The 22,500-nt window shown below is 41.7% G+C and overlaps 1 protein-coding gene across 9 annotated transcripts in view; it reads right to left on the reverse strand.

Moving 5' to 3' along the window:
• nav2a (neuron navigator 2a) overlaps positions 1–22,500 on the reverse strand; it is a 302,183-nt gene that overhangs the window by 93,973 nt on the left and 185,710 nt on the right. For 7 of the 9 annotated variants that reach the window (XM_037545218.1, XM_037545217.1, XM_037545220.1 and 4 more), the window contains 4 exons: positions 7,300–7,372; positions 6,351–6,549; positions 5,413–5,469; positions 1,426–1,565 (listed from right to left, as the gene is read on the reverse strand). In XM_037545218.1, coding sequence (XP_037401115.1) covers positions 1,426–1,565; positions 5,413–5,469; positions 6,351–6,549; positions 7,300–7,372 — 469 coding nt within the window. The remainder of the gene's footprint in view (positions 1–1,425; positions 1,566–5,412; positions 5,470–6,350; positions 6,550–7,299; positions 7,373–22,500) is intronic. The other 2 variants (XM_037545219.1, XM_037545214.1) reach the window with 1 other exon arrangement.

Genomic DNA, 22,500 nt, shown 5'->3' on the forward strand with positions numbered 1-22,500 from the left:
ACACTAATTGGAGCTCATTTACTGCGGAAGCGTTCAGCACTCTGTTCTCACACACAGTGACCTCACTGACTTCAGTGACCTCATGTCCAGCAGAACTTAGTTGAGCTGTGATTCGTACAGAATCACCAGCTCAGTTTAAACAGGATCGTCTCACAGAGAGAAATCAGTGCATAACATCCCGAACTCCAGGGCTCTTTTCGATTATGATTCTCTAGGAAATCACTGCTTAGGAAGCAATTCTTCAGGAAATGATTCAGTGTATTATGAAATAATATATCTCAAATCAACTTCTGATTCTTTAAGAAATAATTCTCTATAGTTGATTCTTTAGTACATGATTCTTTAGGAAACAATTCAACGTATCAAGAAATCTTAAAACTCACCATGACTCAGTTCAAACATGGAAGGAAATGATTCTTTATTAAATGACTATATGGATCCAGTTTCACTACGATTCAATTTGAAGAAAATGGGTTTGTAGGAAATGATTCAGTGCATCATGAAATCTAAAATTTGACCATGTTTAATTATATTATGATACTTCAGGAAAGCAATTCACAGAAAATTACTGCTTAAGAAATGAATCTTTAGGAAACAGTTCAATGTACCATGCAGTGTGTGTGTGTGTGTGTGTGTGTGTGTGTGTGTGTGTGTGTGTGTGTGTGTGTGTGTGTGTGTGTGTGCGTGTACGTGACCTCTTTTCTAAGTTCGCTCTTCTGATGTAGTGGTAGATCTCAAAGCAGATCTCCACATGACCTCAGTCCACATGTTCCTCCTGTTGCTTTATTTAGCCAACGCCACCTCTCATCGTTACAGTGATCAGTCAGCCTGGACTGTTGGTGTCAGTGGTTCGCTTCTCTAGTTTCAGGGCTGGAGCTATGAGTTTAATGCAGCTAAGAACGGACTGTGTGGAGATGTTCAATATCTCTAACAGACTTGAGCTTGCGGATCTGACTTTGTACGGACACCAAACATTTCTCAGCTTGAAACACATTTTTCAGTCAAATTCAAATTTCAACATTTGTCTCAGTCACTAAGAAACTGCAGTGAACATTCATCCAAATTCAGTTCTTTGAATGATGGCACAGGCAATGACGCCCCCCAGAGGTCAGAGGCAGCACAAAACATCTACAAACACACACACACACACACACACGTCTGAAGGTTTATCAGACTGGCGGGACACAAAAGAGAGAACCATGGGCATGTGTGTGTGTGTGTATTTATATATAGACAGAGAGACAGACAAACAGATAGATAGATAGATAGATAGATAGATAGATAGATAGATAGATAGATAGATAGACAGACAGACAGACAGACAGACAGACAGACAGACAGATAGACAGATAGATAGATAGATAGATAGATAGATAGACAGACAGACAGACAGACAGCAATATTAAGATCAGTCCACTTCCTGACCTTTGGGCTGAGGAGCTGCAGTTTTGCCGTTCTTCTCGCTGCTGAAGGCCTGACTCCGACGGTTCCCTGCTGAACTGACGGACCCCCGGGGGGACCCCTCACTGCCCACAACACACACCCGGGCGGTAGGGCCAGGGAGTCTGAGAAAGTGTGTGAGAGAGAGAGAGAGAGAGAGAGAGAGAGAGAGAGAGAGCATAAAGAGTATGAAGAGGTTTCTGTACGCTTCACATTAGTGAAATTAAATTTTCGGGGCTAATTTAGTGAAGGACAAACACAGCAAGCATCCAGCGCTTTCACACAGCTGTAAAAACACACCTGTAAACAGTACAGCATGCGATCTGGCTGAAAATCACACACAAGTCCAGAGTGAAGACGAGCACTAATTACAGTGAGCCGTGTTTAAGGCAGCACTCCTGAAGACGCTGATGTCAGTGTGTGTATTTACTCCACATGCAGGCTGTCTGAGGTGGCACAGACTGGCATTAGTGACATTTAGAGAAATAAATGACATTTTCTCCTGAGATGAGCTCCAGTGCGACCCGCAGCTCTACACACGTTTCATCAGCATTCATCTCTCATATTTACACACTGGCTCTGATTGACAGCTCATCAGTGACCTTAAACAACGTAATCTCCTTCAGCGCACGTCACAAACGCTCAGTGACGCTGGACGTCCTTCATAAGTCAACATCATTACTGTAATGAGCAAACCCACAGACCTCCTGTCACAGTAAAGGCCTTCAGCTGAGCGGCAGTGGCCCTTATATTATTGATTACTCTGTCTTAGTCCTTTACCTCCTTTATACTTCAGTTCATACTGAATGTAAATATCCAGCTGCATTTATAAACCCATAATGCTCATATTTATATAAAGACATTCCTTAAGCTAACTTAATCTGTTTAACTGAAAGGGGAACTCCACCCATTTTCAAATTCTCTGCATACTTAAATGGTTGAAAGTGTTTCAGAGCAACTTACATAGTCAGAACTGTTCACAGTGGTGGTGACCGGAATCACATGTCCACCTCTAAAATCTCCCTCACAGAAAGTTATTACATGAAATATGAAATAATTCACTGCCTGATGACCCAGATATTAATTCACATGTTTTTACATTTGTAAAAAAAAGACGGTTCTTCAAGGGTTCTTCTGTAGAGACAATAGTTTTATAGAACCTATAAGCATAAGCTATATGTAGGGCACTTTGAGGCAAAAAATATATAATTTTCCACTATTTTCCATCATCGACATTCCATATAAGCTCAGGAGACTCGTGTAGGTTCTCTTGTGGTTTGGATAGTAAATAAAATGTGTATATCTGTGTTGCGGTCACAGTGACCCCTGGTTCCCATCTCCACCGCTGTAAAGACATTTGAACCATTTCACACCAAACCGCTCTAATCACTCCTCTTATATCTACACACTCAATTACAGCGGGAATTTTTAAAAGTCTGTGGAATTCCTGTTTAATCCTCTCTCGGGTTAGAAAACATGTAATTACATCTGACTACCAATAGAGGGCACAATAACACTGAATTTAACTGAAAACAAATCCAGGGTATTTAAATTCAATAGAAAAGTAAAACTGGCCCAAACAAGAATAAATCAAAATTCTATTTGGTGGATGGATTCCCACTAAATTTGTTTTAGGTCACGTGTATTTATTTAAATGTATATTTGAAATGTGGGCTGGTGTGTCATTATTTTTGGTAGATTTTTAAAAAGTGTATTTAATTAATAGACAGTATTACTTAATAATGTAGCTGAAATCAGAACAGACCTAACCCCACTGTGAGGCTGCTCACAGTCCACATCCGTGGCTGAAGTGAAGTTTATTAATGATGTAATGGAGGTGTGTTGGAGTCTAACACAGACCGTCCAGCTCACTCTGCGTTACTGAACACACACAGTTCTGCTAGAGAAGGAAGTTGGAATGACATGATCTGTTCAGCAGAGCCTATCAAGGTAAACAAGTATTAAAACCGTACATCCCCAGACAACGGGCATATATCGGTCCTCTGGCTTGATAAGTTCACCGTTGATGGTTCACCATTGCTGGATCACCCCCAAACCACCCAGATTACTGTCCAGCATACAAGTTCTAAGTTTTTAATCTCCCTAAACGGATTTTAAATGTACACAGACTTTTATATTAAAATGTAAACTAAGATATTACAAGTATTACAAACAACTAAGTTAAGAAAATTATAATGACTCGGCCTGAAACGGGAAACGTTGAGCAGAACGCCAGCAGACCATCAGCTTTGCCATCAGTGGGCCGACGGTGGTCCACTGACCTCTTGCTATCAGGGTCAGGGATAGCCTTTCTGAAAGCACGGGACAATGTGTCCTATCCTAACGCAGCACAAACATGTTGATGTGTTGGTGTGAGCTCTGCAAGTTATGGAAATAAGATGCACATATCAATGAAATACTATCATTATTTCATTATTATTACTTAAAGTTTCTTTGTCTAGTCGTTTATTTGATGTTTAACAAGGATACTAAAGATTTTGGTTCTTTGATGAAATACATTTCTTCAAACGACTCACAGCGGCATCTAAATATCTGTCTGTACATTTTCGAGGTGGGGACACGGGCGGAAAACCTACTCTGAGCCTCAGTATTGACGTCATGTTGGATTAATGCTGTATTATTCCGCATACTGGATAAAATGATCCTAGACAGCGTTTTGAACCTTGTTTTGGCTGGAAACTACAGAAGCAATCTGGCAACCCTGCCAACCATCATTAATGGTTAACGAGGCTAACTATGAATACAGCATAGCTTAGGGTTAAAAGATTAGTGTATTTAATTCACAATCCTTTATAGAAGTCCGTGACTGGGCATTCAGCCCTGTGGGTAAAGAAAGTGAAAATAAAAACGCTGAAAAATAAAAACATGTCACAGCACTCAAAATAACCTCCAGCATCCAGCAAGCACTTATTAATTAATCATTAATATCACACTAAAGCAGGAAATCATGCAAACAAACATCTGCAGTTGAGTCAGTGGAGACTCAAACCGAGGACAAAACACAGATCCACCTTCAATAATTAAAAAAATGAATTCCCTCAAAATGAAGTCAATCAGCCAAGACATGTTAGCCACAAGGATAATGTAACGTTGACCAAGCAATGGAAGCTTATCTCCCACCAACAGCATCATGTCCGAAACCACATGAACAAGTCTGTTAGAGAAGAATGAACCACTCTACACGGTCGGTGAGGATTCAGGCATGAAGTTAACACTACGCTGGTCGGTGGTTAGCTACATTAGCCTCGTAGCTCCAGTGCTAAAGCTAAAGAGGCATGTCTCGGCTGTTCGGCTACATTTGGGTACGGGGGAGGATTGTGTGAAACTATCGCTTTAAAAGGGAATTCCATTCAAAATGCACATTTGCATCGTCTCCTCTACTGTTTGCCACTGATGCACAGAACACAGCTTTGGTTCTGCTTTCTGGAGAACATGGCTAGCAGAGCATTCAGGGCAATCAAGGATTTTAAAATTCTGGAGGAATTGCCCTTTACTGCAGCATGCAGAGGGTTGCTAAGGATGAGGAGGGTGAGCAAGGTCAGGCAGAACGTGAGGAAAGCAGTGGAGTGAATGAGAGAGAGAGAGAGAGAGAGAGAGAGAGAGAGAGAGAGAGGAAAAAGAGAGAAAGAGAGAGAGAGAGAGAGAGAGAGAGAGAAAGAGACAGAGAGAGAGAGAGAAAGAGACAGAGACAGAGAGAGAGAGAGAGAGAAACAAAAGAGAGAGAGAGAGAGAGAAAGAGAGAGAGAGGAAAAAGAGAGAGAAAGAGAGAGAGAGAGAGAAAGAGACAGAGAGAGAGAGAGAGAGAGAGAGAGAGAAAGAGACAGAGAGAGAGAGAGAGAGAGAGAGAGAGAGAGAGAGAGAAAGAGACAGAGAGAGAGAGGAAAAAGAGAGAGAAAGAGACAGAGAGAGAGAGAGAGAGGAAAAAGAGAGAGAAAGAGAGAGAGAGCTAACCTAGATGACTTTTTCTGGCCAATGGAAAACTTGAGAAGTTTGCTCTCAGAGGCACCCCTAGATTGGAAGAAGGGAGACAGACAATGGAAGAGACAGAGAGAGAGAGAGACAGACAGACAGACAGAAAGAGAGAATGTATGAACATGAATGAAGTAGCAACAGCTCCAGTCTAAAGTCTGGACCCACCAGCTTAATGGGCCATTTCACCCATTTTTCAAAATTCCTCCATAGCTGAGTGTGTGAGATGTAAGCAGAGAGGTTCAGAGGGTTTGGTGTGAAATGGTTCAGATGTCTTTACAGTGGTGGTGATGGGAACCAGGCGTCGCCATGACTACAACACAGATATAGACATTTTATTTACTATCCAAACCCAGCAGTAAGCCTACAAGTGTCTTCTGAGTTTATATGGAATGTTGATGATGGAAAATAGTGGAAAAACTGGAATAATGAGTTTTCTTTGGGGACTATTTTGCCGCACAGCGCCCTGCATGTCTCCCTCCACCATGAATGGAGTTTAGGTTCTCAAAACTATCATAAAACAGCGTCTCAGACATCAGGCAGTGAATTCAGAACCAACTCATGTAGGAACTTTCTGTAGGAGCTTTTAGAGGTGGACGTCTGGTTCCTATCACCACCACTGTGAACGGCTCTGACTTAGTAAGTTTCTTTAGAACAGAGTAATTCACACCAAACCACTCTGAATGAGTCTGTTTACATCTTCGTTAATTATTCAGAATTTTCCCTTTTTTGATGTCATGTTATTCTAAAAAATAATGAAATTTATTTCAACAGTAGGTGAGTCCAGTCATCTGACTGTAACTGGAGAAAATCAGAGAAAGCACTGACAGTTTTAATCTGGCTGAAAAGCTCTAAGCTCATTCACTCATTTCAGTTCAGCTCAATTTTAGTGTAATAAAGAGGAAACGCCGGGTCATTACCTGGACTGCATCTCTGCCTGCGCTCGGTGTGTGTGTGTCCCATGCGGGGGGGCGGAGTTTGTGCTGCTCTGAGCGCTGTGTGAGTGTGTATGGTGTGTGTGTGTCACAGGCTGCTGTCTCTGCTGCTGCTGCTGCTGTTTGTAGCGAGACAAACTGAAGAAAAGCCCCAAAATTGCCTTCAGATTACCATTCCTGATCTCTGTGGAGAGAAAAAGAGAGGCTGTTAAAGGGCGATATCATGGAAAACTGAATTTTACTCACTATTTTAAATAAAAAGAGTTGCATGTAAGCAGTGTTCAGTGGAGCCCCATCACTCCAACTCATCCCAAAAGTGTTCAGTGGAGCTCCATCACTCCAACTCATCCCAAAAGTGTTCAGTGGAGCCCCATCACTCCAACTCATCCCAAAAGTGTTCAGTGGAGCCCCATCACTCCAACCCATCCCAAAAGTGTTCAGTGGAGCCCCATCACTCCAACTCATCCCAAAAGTGTTCAGTGGAGCCCCATCATTCCAACTCATCCCAAAAGTGTTCAGTGGAGCTCCATCACTCCAACTCATCCCAAAAGTGTTCAGTGGAGCCCCATCACTCCAACTCATCCCAAAAGTGTTCAGTGGAGCTCCATCACTCCAACTCATCCCAAAAGTGTTCAGTGGAGCCCCATCACTCCAATTCATCCCAAAAGTGTTCAGTGGAGCCCCATCACTCCAATTCATCCCAAAAGTGTTCAGTGGAGCCCCATCACTCCAATTCATCCCAAAGGCAATACTGTTTTAGCACTAATCATATTGTTTTGCCAACATATATAGTGAAGCAGTCATTCCAATAATGCCAATTAAACTGAAACAGTATGAATGACAATGCCAGCTTATTAACTATGTTTTCATGAAAACATGAACTTCTCTGCAATGAACAGTGCATGAAAAAGTAACTAGAGCTCTGTTCACCTACCTTCAGCAGACAGCCCCTGTATGTTCACACCTTTAGCTGCCAGAAACGCTAGACAGGTATCAATATTCTCAATCTGCAGAGAGAGAGGAAAGAGAGAGAGAGAGGCATTTAAAATGGTTTATAATACAAAAACAATGAAGAACTCCTGAAACAAAGGACAACACCACCAATCAAGGCTACAGTGAGCTGTTCTACCTGTAGCCCTGTGGTTACGGCATGTGTGTGTGCGTGTGTGTGTGTGTGTGTGTGTGGGTGTGTGCATACATGTGCACAGATAAGTTACTCGGATTGTTCAGTCAAAACAGCATGCAAACCCTCTCAAACATTAAGGGCGTTTCATCGGCCCTGTTGCTAGGAGACGCTGTCCTTATAACAGCACTGACCGAGCAGGTAAAGAAGGATTCCGATTGGCTGAAGGTCACACATGCATCATCCAAAAGTTTTGAATAATTTTTCTATTTTTAAATATTTAGAGGACATAAGGGCATAAGATGATGCATCATATTCTTATTTATTATACAGTATAGTATAATATATGTGTAACAATCCATCTGTTTGCAAAAAGATATGAGGAAAAATGAGGCTTATTAGAAATTCATTCTGGATATTAACTGCATTAGAACTTCATTCTAGATGTTCTACAGCTTCTTCAGTCATTTTAGAATCTACTACGCCTCTTTGCATCTAACATTTCTTAATGTTTTCTGTTTACAATTTCATACTGAACAATCTCTTAAATTGTTGTCAGCAAGTCCAAACTTGAATGATGTGTATTGCATGCATATATATATATATATATATATATATGGCATATTTAACCAACATATAGAATGACTTGTATATATAAAAGTATGTATAACAGTGTTTGTTAAGGATTTCCTGTTTGGCTTGTCTTTATATATATATATATATATATATATATATATATATATATATATATATATATATATATATATATACACACATTTCTTTTTCAGTGAACTGTAGACTATGATGTTTTGGAAATTGGAGCTCCTTGCTGCTTTCATAGTGACGGCCACTGTCACAGCTACTGCAGGAAACGTTTCAAATGACGCTGAAACCGCCCTCGAAAAGTTCCAACAAAAAAACCTTTAATTTCTGGAACACGCCTTAGGAGTACAAACCCAGCTGTCGCTGCATGACATCATCAGCATTTATATCAGAGCACTAACGGCTGGTTTTACAGAGTAAACAATGAGCAATATCAGAACACACAAACTCTGATTCATCTGTACTCCAGCAGGTCAAAAGGGGACAACCAGCAGGACACTGAAGAGTTAAATAAACCAAAACCTAAACTAAACCATTATTCAGACAAAACCTGCTCTTCACAGCAAAGAAGACACACTGATAAACATGAAGCTGAGTGTTAAGGATAAATATACACAAAGCATCTGCACAGAGCAGCTTTACAGTCACTAAACTGAAAGTTCCCGAACTTTTAACAATCAGTTAAAAGGCCAGACCTCGTTAACAGGCGCTCAACAAAAAACAGTAACATTACCAGACAGTGAGAAAACCACAGGTAAATTCCACAACTCCAAAACTGGTCTGGTTTGGTGGGAAATGGTCCACAGTAGAGACTCTACAACACAAATATAGACCATTTCATTTACTATCCAAAACCACCAGTGTAGTGTCTTATGAGTTTATATGGAATGATGATGGGAAAATAGTAAAAAAATCTAAAATAATAACTTTTGTTTGGGGACTAGTTTCCCTCTGCATGTCTCCCTCCACCATGAATGGAGTGTAATTTCTCAAAACTCTCATAAAACAGCGTCTCAGTCATCAGGCAGTGAATTCAGAACCATAATAACTTTCTGTGAGGGAGCTTTTAGAGGTGGACGTCTGGTTCCTATCACCACCACTGTGAACAACGCTGACTCTACGTTTCTCTAAAACGCATTTCACACCGACCCACTCAACAGTTTATTTATGAAAACATTTTTGAAAAATTGGTGGAATTTCCCTTTATACACACACAATGAAATACCTGCCCATTCATAGATTTTTATGCGTGGATGCAACTGCAGTTTGTTTCTGATCTGCTGTGTCACTGATGTCACACGAACACTGCCCAGCTGCTGCTGGGTGACAGCTGTACTGGACGAGGGTCACAGAGTGGAATTACGGGGCAGGAATCTGGAACAGGGCCTCTTCTAAATTCCACTGTGCCTTTAAAATACCCTCACCCCAGAGCTCAGGGAATAAATAACCTAATCTAAATAAAAACACCTTCTAGACGGTTCACTGCAGTTTAATCCTCAGCTGCAGTGATACTGCAGTGATACTGCTACATACTGTGACTGATACGTTCATTATTAAAGCTGTAGTCCACTGTAGGCCACACATTACAGTGATTTACCCACAGTTAAGGGGTTTTATCAGGTTTTAGGTGTGGAATAAAATCGATATAACACACAGCTGACAGAGGATTGCTGGTTTTACAAAACTACCATAAAATACAAATTGATAAAATACACACGCTCATCAATATAAATTTCAGTTATATAATAATAATCACCATGAGCATCTCTTCAACCATGAAATGTAGTTTTTTTAACAGTGGGTTATAGATGTTAAGAAACATAACAGTCAGAGATTATTCTATGAACAACACAGTGCTTTTTAATAATAACTGTGCATTCATTCAGAATGTGCATTCAGTTGATATGTGAGCTCATGTGTAGGTCTATCAAGGCTTTTATGGCTCTGAAACATTTCTCAGCCAATCAGACTTTAGAACGAGGCAGGGCAATATGACAATATATATAATTATTGTGATAAATTATGTCATAATACAATACAGTATGCTTTTCTGAACATTTGGTGTATATCGTCGACACTTGTAGACACTGAATAACTGCATGTTTCATTTCATTATGGAGTAAAATTAGTCCATTTAACTGGATTTACTGCCAAATACTGAATAAGAATCACTGCTCACAGTTTTTGATTTATTTTTAGAAAGTAGCTCTACTGGCTCATTTATATCTGTTCCAACTGATCAGATGTCTGAAAAAAAAATACTGCAATACATGGTGTATCATGAAAATTCATTAATCTATAAGCAATATTACATTTTTGCCATATTGTCCAGCTCAGCTTAAAATCACCACAGCCAGTTTGATTCGGGAACCACAAGAGCCAATCAGATTACAACACTAGTATAGAGTTAAACATCAAAATGCTTTATTTTAGCCAACATAATTTCATTTTCTTGGATAACATTGAATATAAAACTCGGAAGACATGTGTCGGTTCTCTGGATAGTAAATAAAATGTTTATATCTGTGTTGTAGTCATGGTGACCTCTGGTTCCCATCACCACCACTGTAAAGACGTCTGAACCATTTCACACTAAACCCACTCTGAATCTCTCTGTTCGCATCTCACACATCTCGCAGCCTCACAGCGAGGAGGGCCTGGGTTCGATTCCCCGGCCGGGTGACCGGGGTCCTCTCTGTGTGGAGTCTGCATGTTCTCCCCGTGTCTGCGTGGGTTTCCTCCGGGTTCTCCGGTTTCCTCCCACAGTCCAAAGACGTGCAGTCAGGCCGATTGGACATGTTACATTGCCCCTGGGTGTGAGTGACTGTCTGTGTCTGTCTGTCTGCCCTGCGATGGACTGGCGACCTGTCCAGGGTGTATCCTGCCTTCCGCCCGAAGACTGCTGGGATAGACTCCAGCACCCCCCCGCGATCCTGACGGAGAAGCGGCTTGGAAAATGGGTGGAATTCTCCTTTAAAGTCCTCGTGTTTTTTTATTTACAGCGTCTCTGCCTCTGCTGTGTGCATTTCAGCCTTATATAATAACATTTTAGCTTGCCTATTAATCCCTTTATGTTGAAATCGCTTTAATTGGTTCACTATCTTGGTTTTATTGCATATTTTTCTTAATCAAATTTTAATTGTCCTCTTAGTTATTTGGCCATTTATCTTTATTGACATTCCGGGTTCATTTGTTTATGTAGTTGTGTTCATTTCATTTTCACCTTATTAAATTGCTTTTTTTCCAAATCCCTTTAATGTTGTAAATGTAAAAAATGAGGGTCACCCTCAATGTATTTCAGAGGGAAAATGAAGTTTGACCGATTGATTGATATAGAACTATTTTCTTTATGAAAGAGCCCCTAAAGAACCATCGCGTTTATTTTGTTTTCTCACCGATTCCTCTGCTTTGTTGTAATAAAGCATGAACGCAATGGCACCTTACAGTTTCTATACTCTCACTATAAAAGTCATCTGAGATGAGAAGTACATGGTACTGTGTACATTTGATTTTATTTTGGCAAACTTGCTTTAAGTCTTTTGCCTTTATCTCCTGTAGAAATGCAGAAGCTTCATTTGATGTGTCATCACACGCTCTCTTTGCTTTTACTGAAGAGTGGAAGGATCATCTTATCTGCTCTGGGTTTAACCTGAGCTTGTTTATCTCTTTCCTGGGTTTATCAGCTCCCCTGTAAGTCCAGCCCAAACAGCGGGACGATAAGCATCTCCTGAGTGAAGCTGGAATACTCGCGAAAGCTGATTGCCATCTCAGTCCTGTGAAGAATGCAGGCTGTGTCAGTGTCCTACTTCCAGGCCAGATGCTCTGAGATACGACTGTATGTTAGTGGGTGGTTTGAGGTGGTTGAGTAGGTCAGTAGGGGATGGAGGGGCGGGGCTTACTGTGCTCTGTTCATGTATATATGCTACCTGTTTTGGAACAGTGGACAGTGAGAGATGTATAAGCTATCATGTCTGTTAGGACTGACACGCCAAGCTGATGTGGAATCATATCCAAAATCACCAGTGAACCTACATCTCTCTTTTCAGTTTATATGGAATGTCGATGATGGAAAACAGTGGAAAATCTGGAATAACGAGCTTTCTTTGGGGACTATTTTGCCGCACAGCGCCCTGCATGTCTCCCTCCACCATGAATGGAGTTGAAGTTCTCTAAACTCTCATAAAACAGCGTCTCAGTCATCAGGCAGTGAATTCAGAACCAGTTCATGTAGGAACTTTCTGTGAGGAGCTTTTAGAGGGGGACGTCTGGTTCCCATCACCACCACTGTGAACTCGGTCAGTTTATATAGAACAGAGCGTTTCACACCAAACCGCTCTGAGTCTGTTTACATCTTAACCACCTAATTATGGAGAACATTTAAACAGTTAATTTGCAAAAAAAAAAAAACAAACGATAAACTCCCTCCTTTAAAACAGAGCTGACCAACACAGCACATTCTGACCCCTGAACACATTTAGTCAGTAAAGCTGTTACTATTCATTGTTGAGGCATCGCAAGTTCAGATTTTACAGCAGAAGCGGTCGAACGCCAGCGCTGTTCTCCAGCAGAACCCGATAAATCTGTTCAGCCAATCAGTGCACGGTGTTCAGGTCAGATGATGCAGCACTGCTGCCAACTGTTTGAGGCAGAAGCTCAAACGGCTCCTTCTTCCTACAAAGAGCAGCACGCTGGTCTTAAACTAACGGCTACTGCATCTAAACAGAGCTCAGAGAGTCCCACAGAGACCCACTCTGATTCAGCCATGGGAGCAAATTCACACCAAATTCCATAACTCATCCAGTTCACTATACAGGGAGCAGTGAGCTGTCAGATTCAGCTTTAGACAGAGCTCTGATCTTACAGATGTTTAGTATTGAACATTAGTGGCTGTTTGTGTTCAGTTTCCAGCTCTTTACCTGCTGGTTTGTGGTAAAAAAATGTTCAACATTAATGCAAAGCAACACTGACACAAAGCCAGAAACGGAAGAAAACACTGATAACGCAGCGGGGTTACACACAGGACACAGGAGGCTTCTGATAAGCAAAAGATGGGAAGACTGGGGGAGAGAGAGAGAGAGAGAGAGGGAGGGAGAGAGAGAGAGAGAGGGAGAGAGAGAGAGAGAGGGAGGGAGAGAGAGAGAGAGAGAGAGAGAGAGAGAGAGAGAGAGAGAAAGAGACAGAGAGACAGAGAGACAGAGAGAGAGAGAGAGAGAGACAGAGAGAGAGAGGCACAGAGAGGAAGAGAGAGAGACAGAGAGAGAGAGAGAGAGAGAGACAGAGAGAGAGACAGAGACAGAGAGGGAGAGGGAGAGAGAGACAGAGAGGGAGAGGGAGAGAGAGACAGAGAGAGAGACAGAGACAGAGATGGAGGGGGAGAGAGAGAGAGAGAGAGAGAGAGAGAGAGAGAGAGAGAGAGAGAGACAGAGAGAGAGAGAGAGAGAGAGAGACAGAGAGAGAGAGAGAGAGACAGAGAGACAGAGAGACAGAGAGAGAGAGAGAGAGACAGAGAGACAGAGAGAGAGAGGCACAGAGAGGAAGAGAGAGAGACAGAGAGAGAGAGAGAGAGACAGAGATGGAGGGAGAGAGAGAGAGAGACAGAGAGAGGCACAGAGAGGGAGAGAGACAGAGAGAGAGAGAGAGAGAGAGAGAGAGAGACAGAGAGAGAGAGACAGACAGAGAGAGAGAGAGAGAGAGAGAGAGACAGAGAGAGAGAGAGAGAGAGAGAGAGAGAGAGAGAGAGACAGAGAGAGAGAGAGAGAGAGAGACAGAGAGAGAGAGAGAGAGAGAGAGAGACAGAGAGAGAGAGACAGACAGAGAGAGAGAGAGAGAGAGAGAGACAGAGAGAGAGACAGAGAGAGAGAGAGAGAGAGAGAGAGAGAGAGAGAGAGAGAGAGAGACAGAGAGAGAGACAGAGAGAGAGAGAGAGAGAGAGAGAGAGGCACAGAGAGGAAGAGAGAGAGACAGAGAGAGAGAGAGAGACAGATGGAGGGAGAGAGAGAGAGAGACAGAGAGAGGCACAGAGAGGGAGAGAGACAGAGAGAGAGAGAGAGAGAGAGAGGGAGAGAGAAACAGCAGAACCTAAGCAGGAGAAACTGTAACAAGCTGAATATTTCTTTATTAAACCCAACCAGCAGGGATCATTTCAGCCGTTCAGAAACACCACAGCATCAGAAAAACCTGACCGTTTTAAAGTGTCTGTATCATGTAAAACAAAAAATGTCCTTGCTTAAGTGTCGCAATCCATTCAGTCCATATACGGAACTTAAGCTGCAAAAATGTGAAGTCATTAAAAAAAATATGTATTTACATATTTCCATCTATTCTGCCTACAGCACTTTAGCCCCGCCCACTCATACTGAAGTATAAAGGGCAGCCAATCCGATCAGAGCTAATATTTACACGTTTCAGTCTTAAAGACACGGCAACAAAACAGCCTGATTAATTCTAAGGAATAAATAGAGCTACTAAAATTACCAGGAAAAAATGAAATGAATCAAAGGGTCTTCAGAGGAACAAATCCAGGAAAAAATGATTCTCCACTATCATTTGTTATTTTTCTACAACATGTGTGGACCAACAGAAATGCAAAATCCCAAATCACTTGGAATAAAACCTCTTTACATTAACTCACGTTAAAATGAAGGCCTTGACAGACTTTACTTCATTTCTTTAAAATAAAAATGGGTTTGTTCTCTTATCAGTTTAGGGGGTTAGGGTTAGGATAACTCTCTGGAGGGCCAAACGAAAGTCTGGACACAGACAAGTTCTTTTCAGGTTTACAATGGGCTTCAAATCTGTCGGTGTACATGTGGAGCGCACCTTTCACCCCTTAATTACATTCCCTAAGACGAATGGCATGTTGACTGGACTATGACATGTCACAGTTTCCCACATACACTATCAGAGCTACTTTAACACACTTTCCAACCATGGGCAGTTGCAACACACACAAAAACAGAGGAGACATGCTGTGTTTTAACACTCCTGTGTCAATAGCCCTGAGACACAGCCATTCCGGGTAGTGGTGGGAGCCCGAAGTGGGGTGGGGGCTTTATCTTGGTGGGTGAGTGATCAAGCAGATTTCAACAAGAAATCTTTTACCTTCACAAACAAAACTGTACAATTCATGGGCTGGAGGTTAGGGAACCAGCCCTGTGACCGGAAGGTAGCCGGAGTGTGCTCACTGCCCCCTAGTGTGTGTGTGTGTGTGTGTGTGTGTGTGTGTTCACTAGTGTGCATGCATGTGGGTGGATGGATCAGACACCATGAGCCGTTAGAAAAACAATCATTGACCCATCGGTGGGCAGAAAAGAGAGCCAGAGGACGTGTCCGGTAAGCCATCAGACAGATGAGTCAGTCAAAGATTAACAAGAGAAAAAAGAATGGAGAGAGGAGAGGAAAGTGGGGAGGATTAAAAACTACCCGGCCACTTTATCACCCCGACCTTGGCGGACGTGCGTAGAGTAGTTTACATTCATACTCATGTAAACGCACTGACACTTCGTACTGCTAAAAAAAAGTTTGAGTTGTACAAAACGGAGCAAAATTGATCACAGAAATAGGAGTTAGTAGCTAAATATGAAAGGCTGACTAAGCAAAAAGGTGACTCACTAATACAGTCGACGGGAAGTCAAAGTATTATGAATTAAAAATACTCAGCAGAGAGCAAATCCATCAGTATTTCACCGAAGTACTTAAACGTAACACTACTACACACCTCTGCACCGTGCTGGGGAGAGTTATTAACTGTAGGTCATCTGCTGAAAGAAATCTGATAAAGCGAGAGGGATTTTAGACAGTACAAAGTGCAACATGCAGAAGTAAGTGTGCAAAAAATGAGACTAGAAACAATAATTATGATAAATAAAACAGACGTTAGACGCAGTAAACAGACAGGACAGCGCAGCGCTGACACAGCACTCACTTCTGAGCATGAGGTCGGGTGGTGGAATAACATGCTGTGATCTGTGAGTTTACGCAGTCAGATGTGAGCACAGCAGTTCCTGAGGTAGTAATAAACACTGTATTAGCAGCAAGTTCCAGATAACCAGGCAATGATGCAGCTGCTCAGGATGCTCTCCACAGTCCCCCTATGGCTATGGAGTTGGTGTTGAGGGACCAGGTGAGGTTCTGTGTGATGTGGACACAGAGGAACTTGGTGCTACTGACGATTTCCACAGCAGAGCCAGTGATGTTCAGTGGGGGGTGGTCACCTCGCACTCTTCGGAAGTCGACAACCGTCTCCTTAGTTTTGTCCACATTCATAGACAGGTTGTTGGTTCTGCTCCAGTCTGTTAGGCGCTGCACCTCCTCTCTGTACGCTGACTCGTCATTCTTGCTGATCAGACCCACCACAGTCGTGTCATCAGCGAACTTGATGATGTGGTGTGAGCTGCACTTTGCAGTTCAGTCGTGAGTCAGTAGAGTGAACAGCAGTGGACTGAGCACACAGCCCTGAGGGACACCGGTGCTCAGTGTGGTGGTGCTGGAGATGTTATTTCCTATCCTGACTAACTGAGGTCTCTCAGTCAGGAAATCCAGGATCCAGTTACAGAGGGAGGTGTTCAGGCCCAGCAGGCTCAGTTTTCCTATCAGCTGCTGAGGAATGATGGTGTTGAATGCTGTACTGATGTCTATGAACAGCATTCTGACGTAGGTGTCTTTATTGTCCAGGTGGGTGAGAGCCAGGTGGAGCGTGGTGGAGATGGTATCGTCTGTTGAGCGGTTGGGGTGATATGCAAACTGAAGTGGGTCCAGTGAAGGAGGAAGCTGGTCTTTGATGTGCCTCATGACAAGCCTCTCCAAGCACTTCATGATGATTTGAGTGAGTGCAACGTAGTCGTTGAGGCAGGACACTGGAGACGTCTTCGGCACAGGAATTGAAGCACGTTGGAACGACTTCTTCTACCATAGTGAGCAACTCTGTAGGTATTTCCACATGTCAGAGGGCGGATTTGAGGCGCTGCTTCTGCTTGATGCTCCTCTCATTAAAAAAAGACCATTCAAACCAAGGGAAGCTGTTTGTATACAGTTGCTGTAATGTAAGCACCATCACTGCCGGCCTTTCAGCTCAGTTCCAGCATATGTTTTTATAACCTTCGCATTTGTATAGTCAGCGTGTTGCTTGTTGTATAAGATCTTGAATTCTGCTATGAGCCACAGTGAATGCGATTACACGCACTTTGTAATCCGATCATAATTTCTGCTGTTATCCGATTATTCAAATGGTCATGTAAACAGCATACTCAGATTTCTTAGATCAGAGTAAGGGCTAGAGCCCATCTGTCAAACACAAGGCCCATGGACCACATCAGGCCCGCCACACAATCCTTTCTGGCCCGTAAAAGTATTTTAATTTTCTGTTAATATTATCCTGTTTCACAATGTGCTGTGCTACAGTCCCCAGGATGCGCTGCAACGTAGCACGCTCCAACTATCCTCCCCCAACAACAGTCTATGAGACAGTTCCACATCACTCATATCACCAAATGCATTTCCGCTGCATTTCAACCAACATAAACAATTAACACGAGCTCAGCAGCTCAGAAATTGCGCCCAAGAAGGAGCAAAGAAAGGATGCCAGCTGTGGAGTTCAAGTAAATAGGTAGGTTGAAAAGATGGACCTCCTGGGGACGTTCAAATTTTGAATATTTCAATCGTCCATGTAATATTTCAAGGTCTACTCCAAGCGTCTGTATTTTACTGTTGAAATTTGTATGTATTTTGAATAAACAATGTCCAGTTTGGGTTACAGCACAACACTAATTAAAAACGAAGTTTCTGGCCCACAGATTTTTAATATGTATGAATTTGACACCCCTGGTCTTTCAGAGTCTGATATATGTGTGTCCGTTTGTAGAACTTTCATCTTTCATCAGTAACCATCAAACTGGGTGTAAATAGACCTTTACTCTGATTTCTTTCATATTTCTTAGTCTCATCACCCATGAAATGGCAACGAAACACTTTCGGTGCAGCGCTGAAACTCATTACATGTTTTTGACGATCTGAATTTGAAGGTCTTCTACATCCTACATGTCAAACACGAGGCCCAACCACACCCACTCCTCCAACAACTATCCACGGGACAGTGGTTACATCAAAACTCTACACAATTCCACGCAATTCCACACTAGTCACATCACCAAACACACCAGCTGTGATTCAGCTGCAGTTCAAGTAACATAAACACTATAAACACTATAAACCCTATAAACACAGGGCAGCTCAGAAACTGATCACAAGAGTGAATAAAGTTACAGCAAACAAAAGATGGCAGGTGTCTAAATCAGGCAAACAGGCAGGTTTAAAGCACCGACCTCCTGGGGACATTTTTTTTTTCGAGTTTTTATGTAATATTTCAAGGTTTAAAAGTGCCTATATGTTGCTGTTGATGTTTGGCATATTTTGAATAAACGATGGTCCGTTCAGTTTATAGCAAAATTATATCCATCCATCCATCCATCCATTTTCTAAGCCGCTTCTCCGTCAGGGTCGCGGGGGGGAGCTGGAGCCTATCCCAGCAGTCTTCAGGCGGAAGGCAGGATACACCCTGGACAGGTCGCCAGTCCATCGCAGGGCAGACACACAGACGCAAAATTATATATACCAATGAAATAAAAACAGGTGCTCTATGGGCCACGGATTCATTTTTCATACGACCCTTTTAGCAGTTGAGATTGACACCCCTGATCTAGATGTTTTGCATTCATATTACCAGTAAAGTGAGTTTTGAGTCTTAGATCTCGTCCTTCTTCTTCTCTGAGCTTATTCATGGTTTGCGTATTAAAAATCAGATTACTGCCTGACTCACACAGTTTTCCCATTACCTGACTGCCCAAGTGCATCTAAACCACTGACTAAAGTAGTGCAGTGCTGAGAATGGAGCACCCCAAAGAATATCTGGACAACAGCAGTCCTGTGGTCAGAGATTGACCCAGAGTGAATGGAGTAGAGGAGACTGATAAACTGTATGGTAACAGATGGAATACAGTCTGTAACTGTACACATACACAGTGGACCGGACCTGTAAGGGAAGTGTTTTTAATGAAGTGACATTTCACATCAAACCACTCTGATTGACCATAAAAATGTGCAGAAATTTTGAAAGATTGGTGGAATTCCCCTTTAAGCACCGCCCCTTAAGAGCGCCTGCCAAATGCTGTAAAGTGTAAATGTAGAGTTTATTTTAATGCCAGGGTCTGCTATATGAAGTGTGTGTGTGTGTGTGTGTGTGGTCACTGAAGCAGTGCGGGTAGCAGGTGCACACACAGCCGTTATGCTAATAGCTGCATTGTGTTCAGATCGTTAGTTTAAATTGCTTTCGCTTCTGAAAAAGCTCTAATAACCCAAAATAAACCTGCTTTAATATTAAAGGCACCAACATTAAACCCACACACACACACACACACACACAAAGATGAGAGTAACAATGTCCCAACTGTCTGGACCCTCTTATTACTGACCCCTCATTTACCCTGTCCAGCAAAGCGGCTTATTATGTCAACATGAGTGGATCAATGGGGGGTTCTGAGACAAAATAAAGAATAACTACTGAAAGAAAGTCCAAGATCTCTGAAGGAATCATGTTACGCATGTTTGTCTACCAGATCTGTTCACTAGCTTTAGCAAATCAAGCTGAAATCTTCCACTAACTGGCCATTTTATAAGAAACACCCACCTTATCTCTGCTCTGTGAAACACTCGACATGAACTTACCGAGTCAGAGCTGCTCACAGTGGTGGTGATGGGAACCAGACGTCCCTCTAAAAGCTCCTACAGAAAGTTCCTACATGAGCTGGTTCTGAATTCACTGCCTGATGACTGAGACGCTGTTTTATGAGAGTTTAGAGAACTTCAACTCCATTCATGGTGGAGGGAGACTGCAGGGCGCTGTGCGGCAAAATAGTCCGCAAAGAAAACTCATTATTCCAGATTTTCCACTGTTTTCCATCCTCAAAATAAAAATGGCTATACAAGTGTTTCTCATAAAGTGGCCAATGAGATACACTCTTGATGGTTCTTCAGGTGTTTTTAGGAAATGGAATGGTTCTCTTTAGAATTGTGAAACTGAAGAACCATCTCTCCATGCAAAGAACAAATTGAGCATGAAATGGTTTTATATAAACATGTGGTTCTAAACAGAACCATTTTCTTTTACTGAAGAACCCTCAAGTGTAGAGTTTCTCATTAGGCTGAATGAATAACCGGCTCTAAATGTAGGTATTGTGATATAAACCGAGTCCGTTCTACAGTTTCTCATTAGACTGAATGAATAACCAGCTCTAAATGTAGGTATTGTGATATAAACCGAGTCCGTTCTACAGTTTCTCATTAGGCTGAATGAATAACCGGCTCTAAATGTAGATATTGTGATATAAACCGAGTCTGTTCTACAGTTTCTCATTAGACTGAATGAATAACCGGCTCTAAATGTAGGTATTGTGATATAAACCGAGTCTGTTCTACAGTTTCTCATTAGGCTGAATGAATAACCGACTCTAAATGTAGGTATTGTGATATAAACCGAGTCTGTTCTACAGTTTCTCATTAGACTGAATGAATAACCGACTCTAAATGTAGGTATTGTGATATAAACCGAGTCCGTTCTACAGTTTCTCGTTAGACTGAATGAATAACCGACTCTAAATGTAGGTATTGTGATATAAACCGAGTCTGTTCTACAGTTTCTCATTAGGCTGAATGAATAACCGACTCTAAATGTAGGTATTGTGATATAAACCGAGTCTGTTCTACAGTTTCTCGTTAGACTGAATGAATAACCGACTCTAAATGTAGGTATTGTGATATAAACCGAGTCTGTTCTACAGTTTCTCGTTAGACTGAATGAATAACCGACTCTAAATGTAGGTATTGTGATATAAACCGAGTCCGTTCTACAGTTTCTCATTAGACTGAATGAATAACCGACTCTAAATGTAGGTATTGTGATATAAACCGAGTCTGTTCTACAGTTTCTCATTAGACTGAATGAATAACCGACTCTAAATGTAGGTATTGTGATATAAACCGAGTCCGTTCTACAGTTTCTCATTAGGCTGAATGAATAACCGACTCTAAATGTAGGTATTGTGATATAAACCGAGTCTGTTCTACAGTTTCTCATTAGACTGAATGAATAACCGACTCTAAATGTAGGTATTGTGATATAAACCGAGTCCGTTCTACAGTTTCTCATTACACTGAATGAAAAACCGGCTCTAAATGTAGGTATTGTGATATAAACCGAGTCTGTTCTACAGTTTCTCATTAGACTGAATGAATAACCGGCTCTAAATGTAGGTATTGTGATATAAACCGAGTCTGTTCTACAGTTTCTCATTAGACTGAATGAATAACCGGCTCTAAATGTAGGTATTGTGATATAAACCGAGTCTGTTCTACAGTTTCTCATTAGACTGAATGAATAACCGGCTCTAAATGTAGGTATTGTGATATAAACCGAGTCCGTTCTACAGTTTCTCATTAGACTGAATGAATAACCGGCTCTAAATGTAGGTATTGTGATATAAACCGAGTCTGTTCTACAGTTTCTCATTAGACTGAATGAATAACCGGCTCTAAATGTAGGTATTGTGATATAAACCGAGTCCGTTCTACAGTTTCTCATTAGACTGAATGAATAACCGACTCTAAATGTAGGTATTGTGATATAAACCGAGTCCGTTCTACAGTTTCTCATTAGGCTGAATGAATAACCGGCTCTAAATGTAGGTATTGTGATATAAACCGAGTCCGTTCTACAGTTTCTCATTAGGCTGAATGAATAACCGACTCTAAATGTAGGTATTGTGATATAAACCGAGTCTGTTCTACAGTTTCTCATTAGACTGAATGAATAACCGACTCTAAATGTAGGTATTGTGATATAAACCGAGTCTGTTCTACAGTTTCTCATTAGACTGAATGAATAACCGACTCTAAATGTAGGTATTGTGATATAAACCGAGTCTGTTCTACAGTTTCTCGTTAGGCTGAATGAATAACCGACTCTAAATGTAGGTATTGTGATATAAACCGAGTCCGTTCTACAGTTTCTCATTAGACTGAATGAATAACCGACTCTAAATGTAGGTATTGTGATATAAACCGAGTCCGTTCTACAGTTTCTCATTAGGCTGAATGAATAACCGGCTCTAAATGTAGGTATTGTGATATAAACCGAGTCCGTTCTACAGTTTCTCATTAGACTGAATGAATAACCGACTCTAAATGTAGGTATTGTGATATAAACCGAGTCCGTTCTACAGTTTCTCATTAGACTGAATGAATAACCGGCTCTAAATGTAGGTATTGTGATATAAACCGAGTCCGTTCTACAGTTTCTCATTAGACTGAATGAATAACCGACTCTAAATGTAGGTATTGTGATATAAACCGAGTCTGTTC

This window comes from Pygocentrus nattereri, chromosome 15 (genome assembly GCF_015220715.1).
Source record: "Pygocentrus nattereri isolate fPygNat1 chromosome 15, fPygNat1.pri, whole genome shotgun sequence".
NCBI lineage: Eukaryota > Metazoa > Chordata > Actinopteri > Characiformes > Serrasalmidae > Pygocentrus > Pygocentrus nattereri.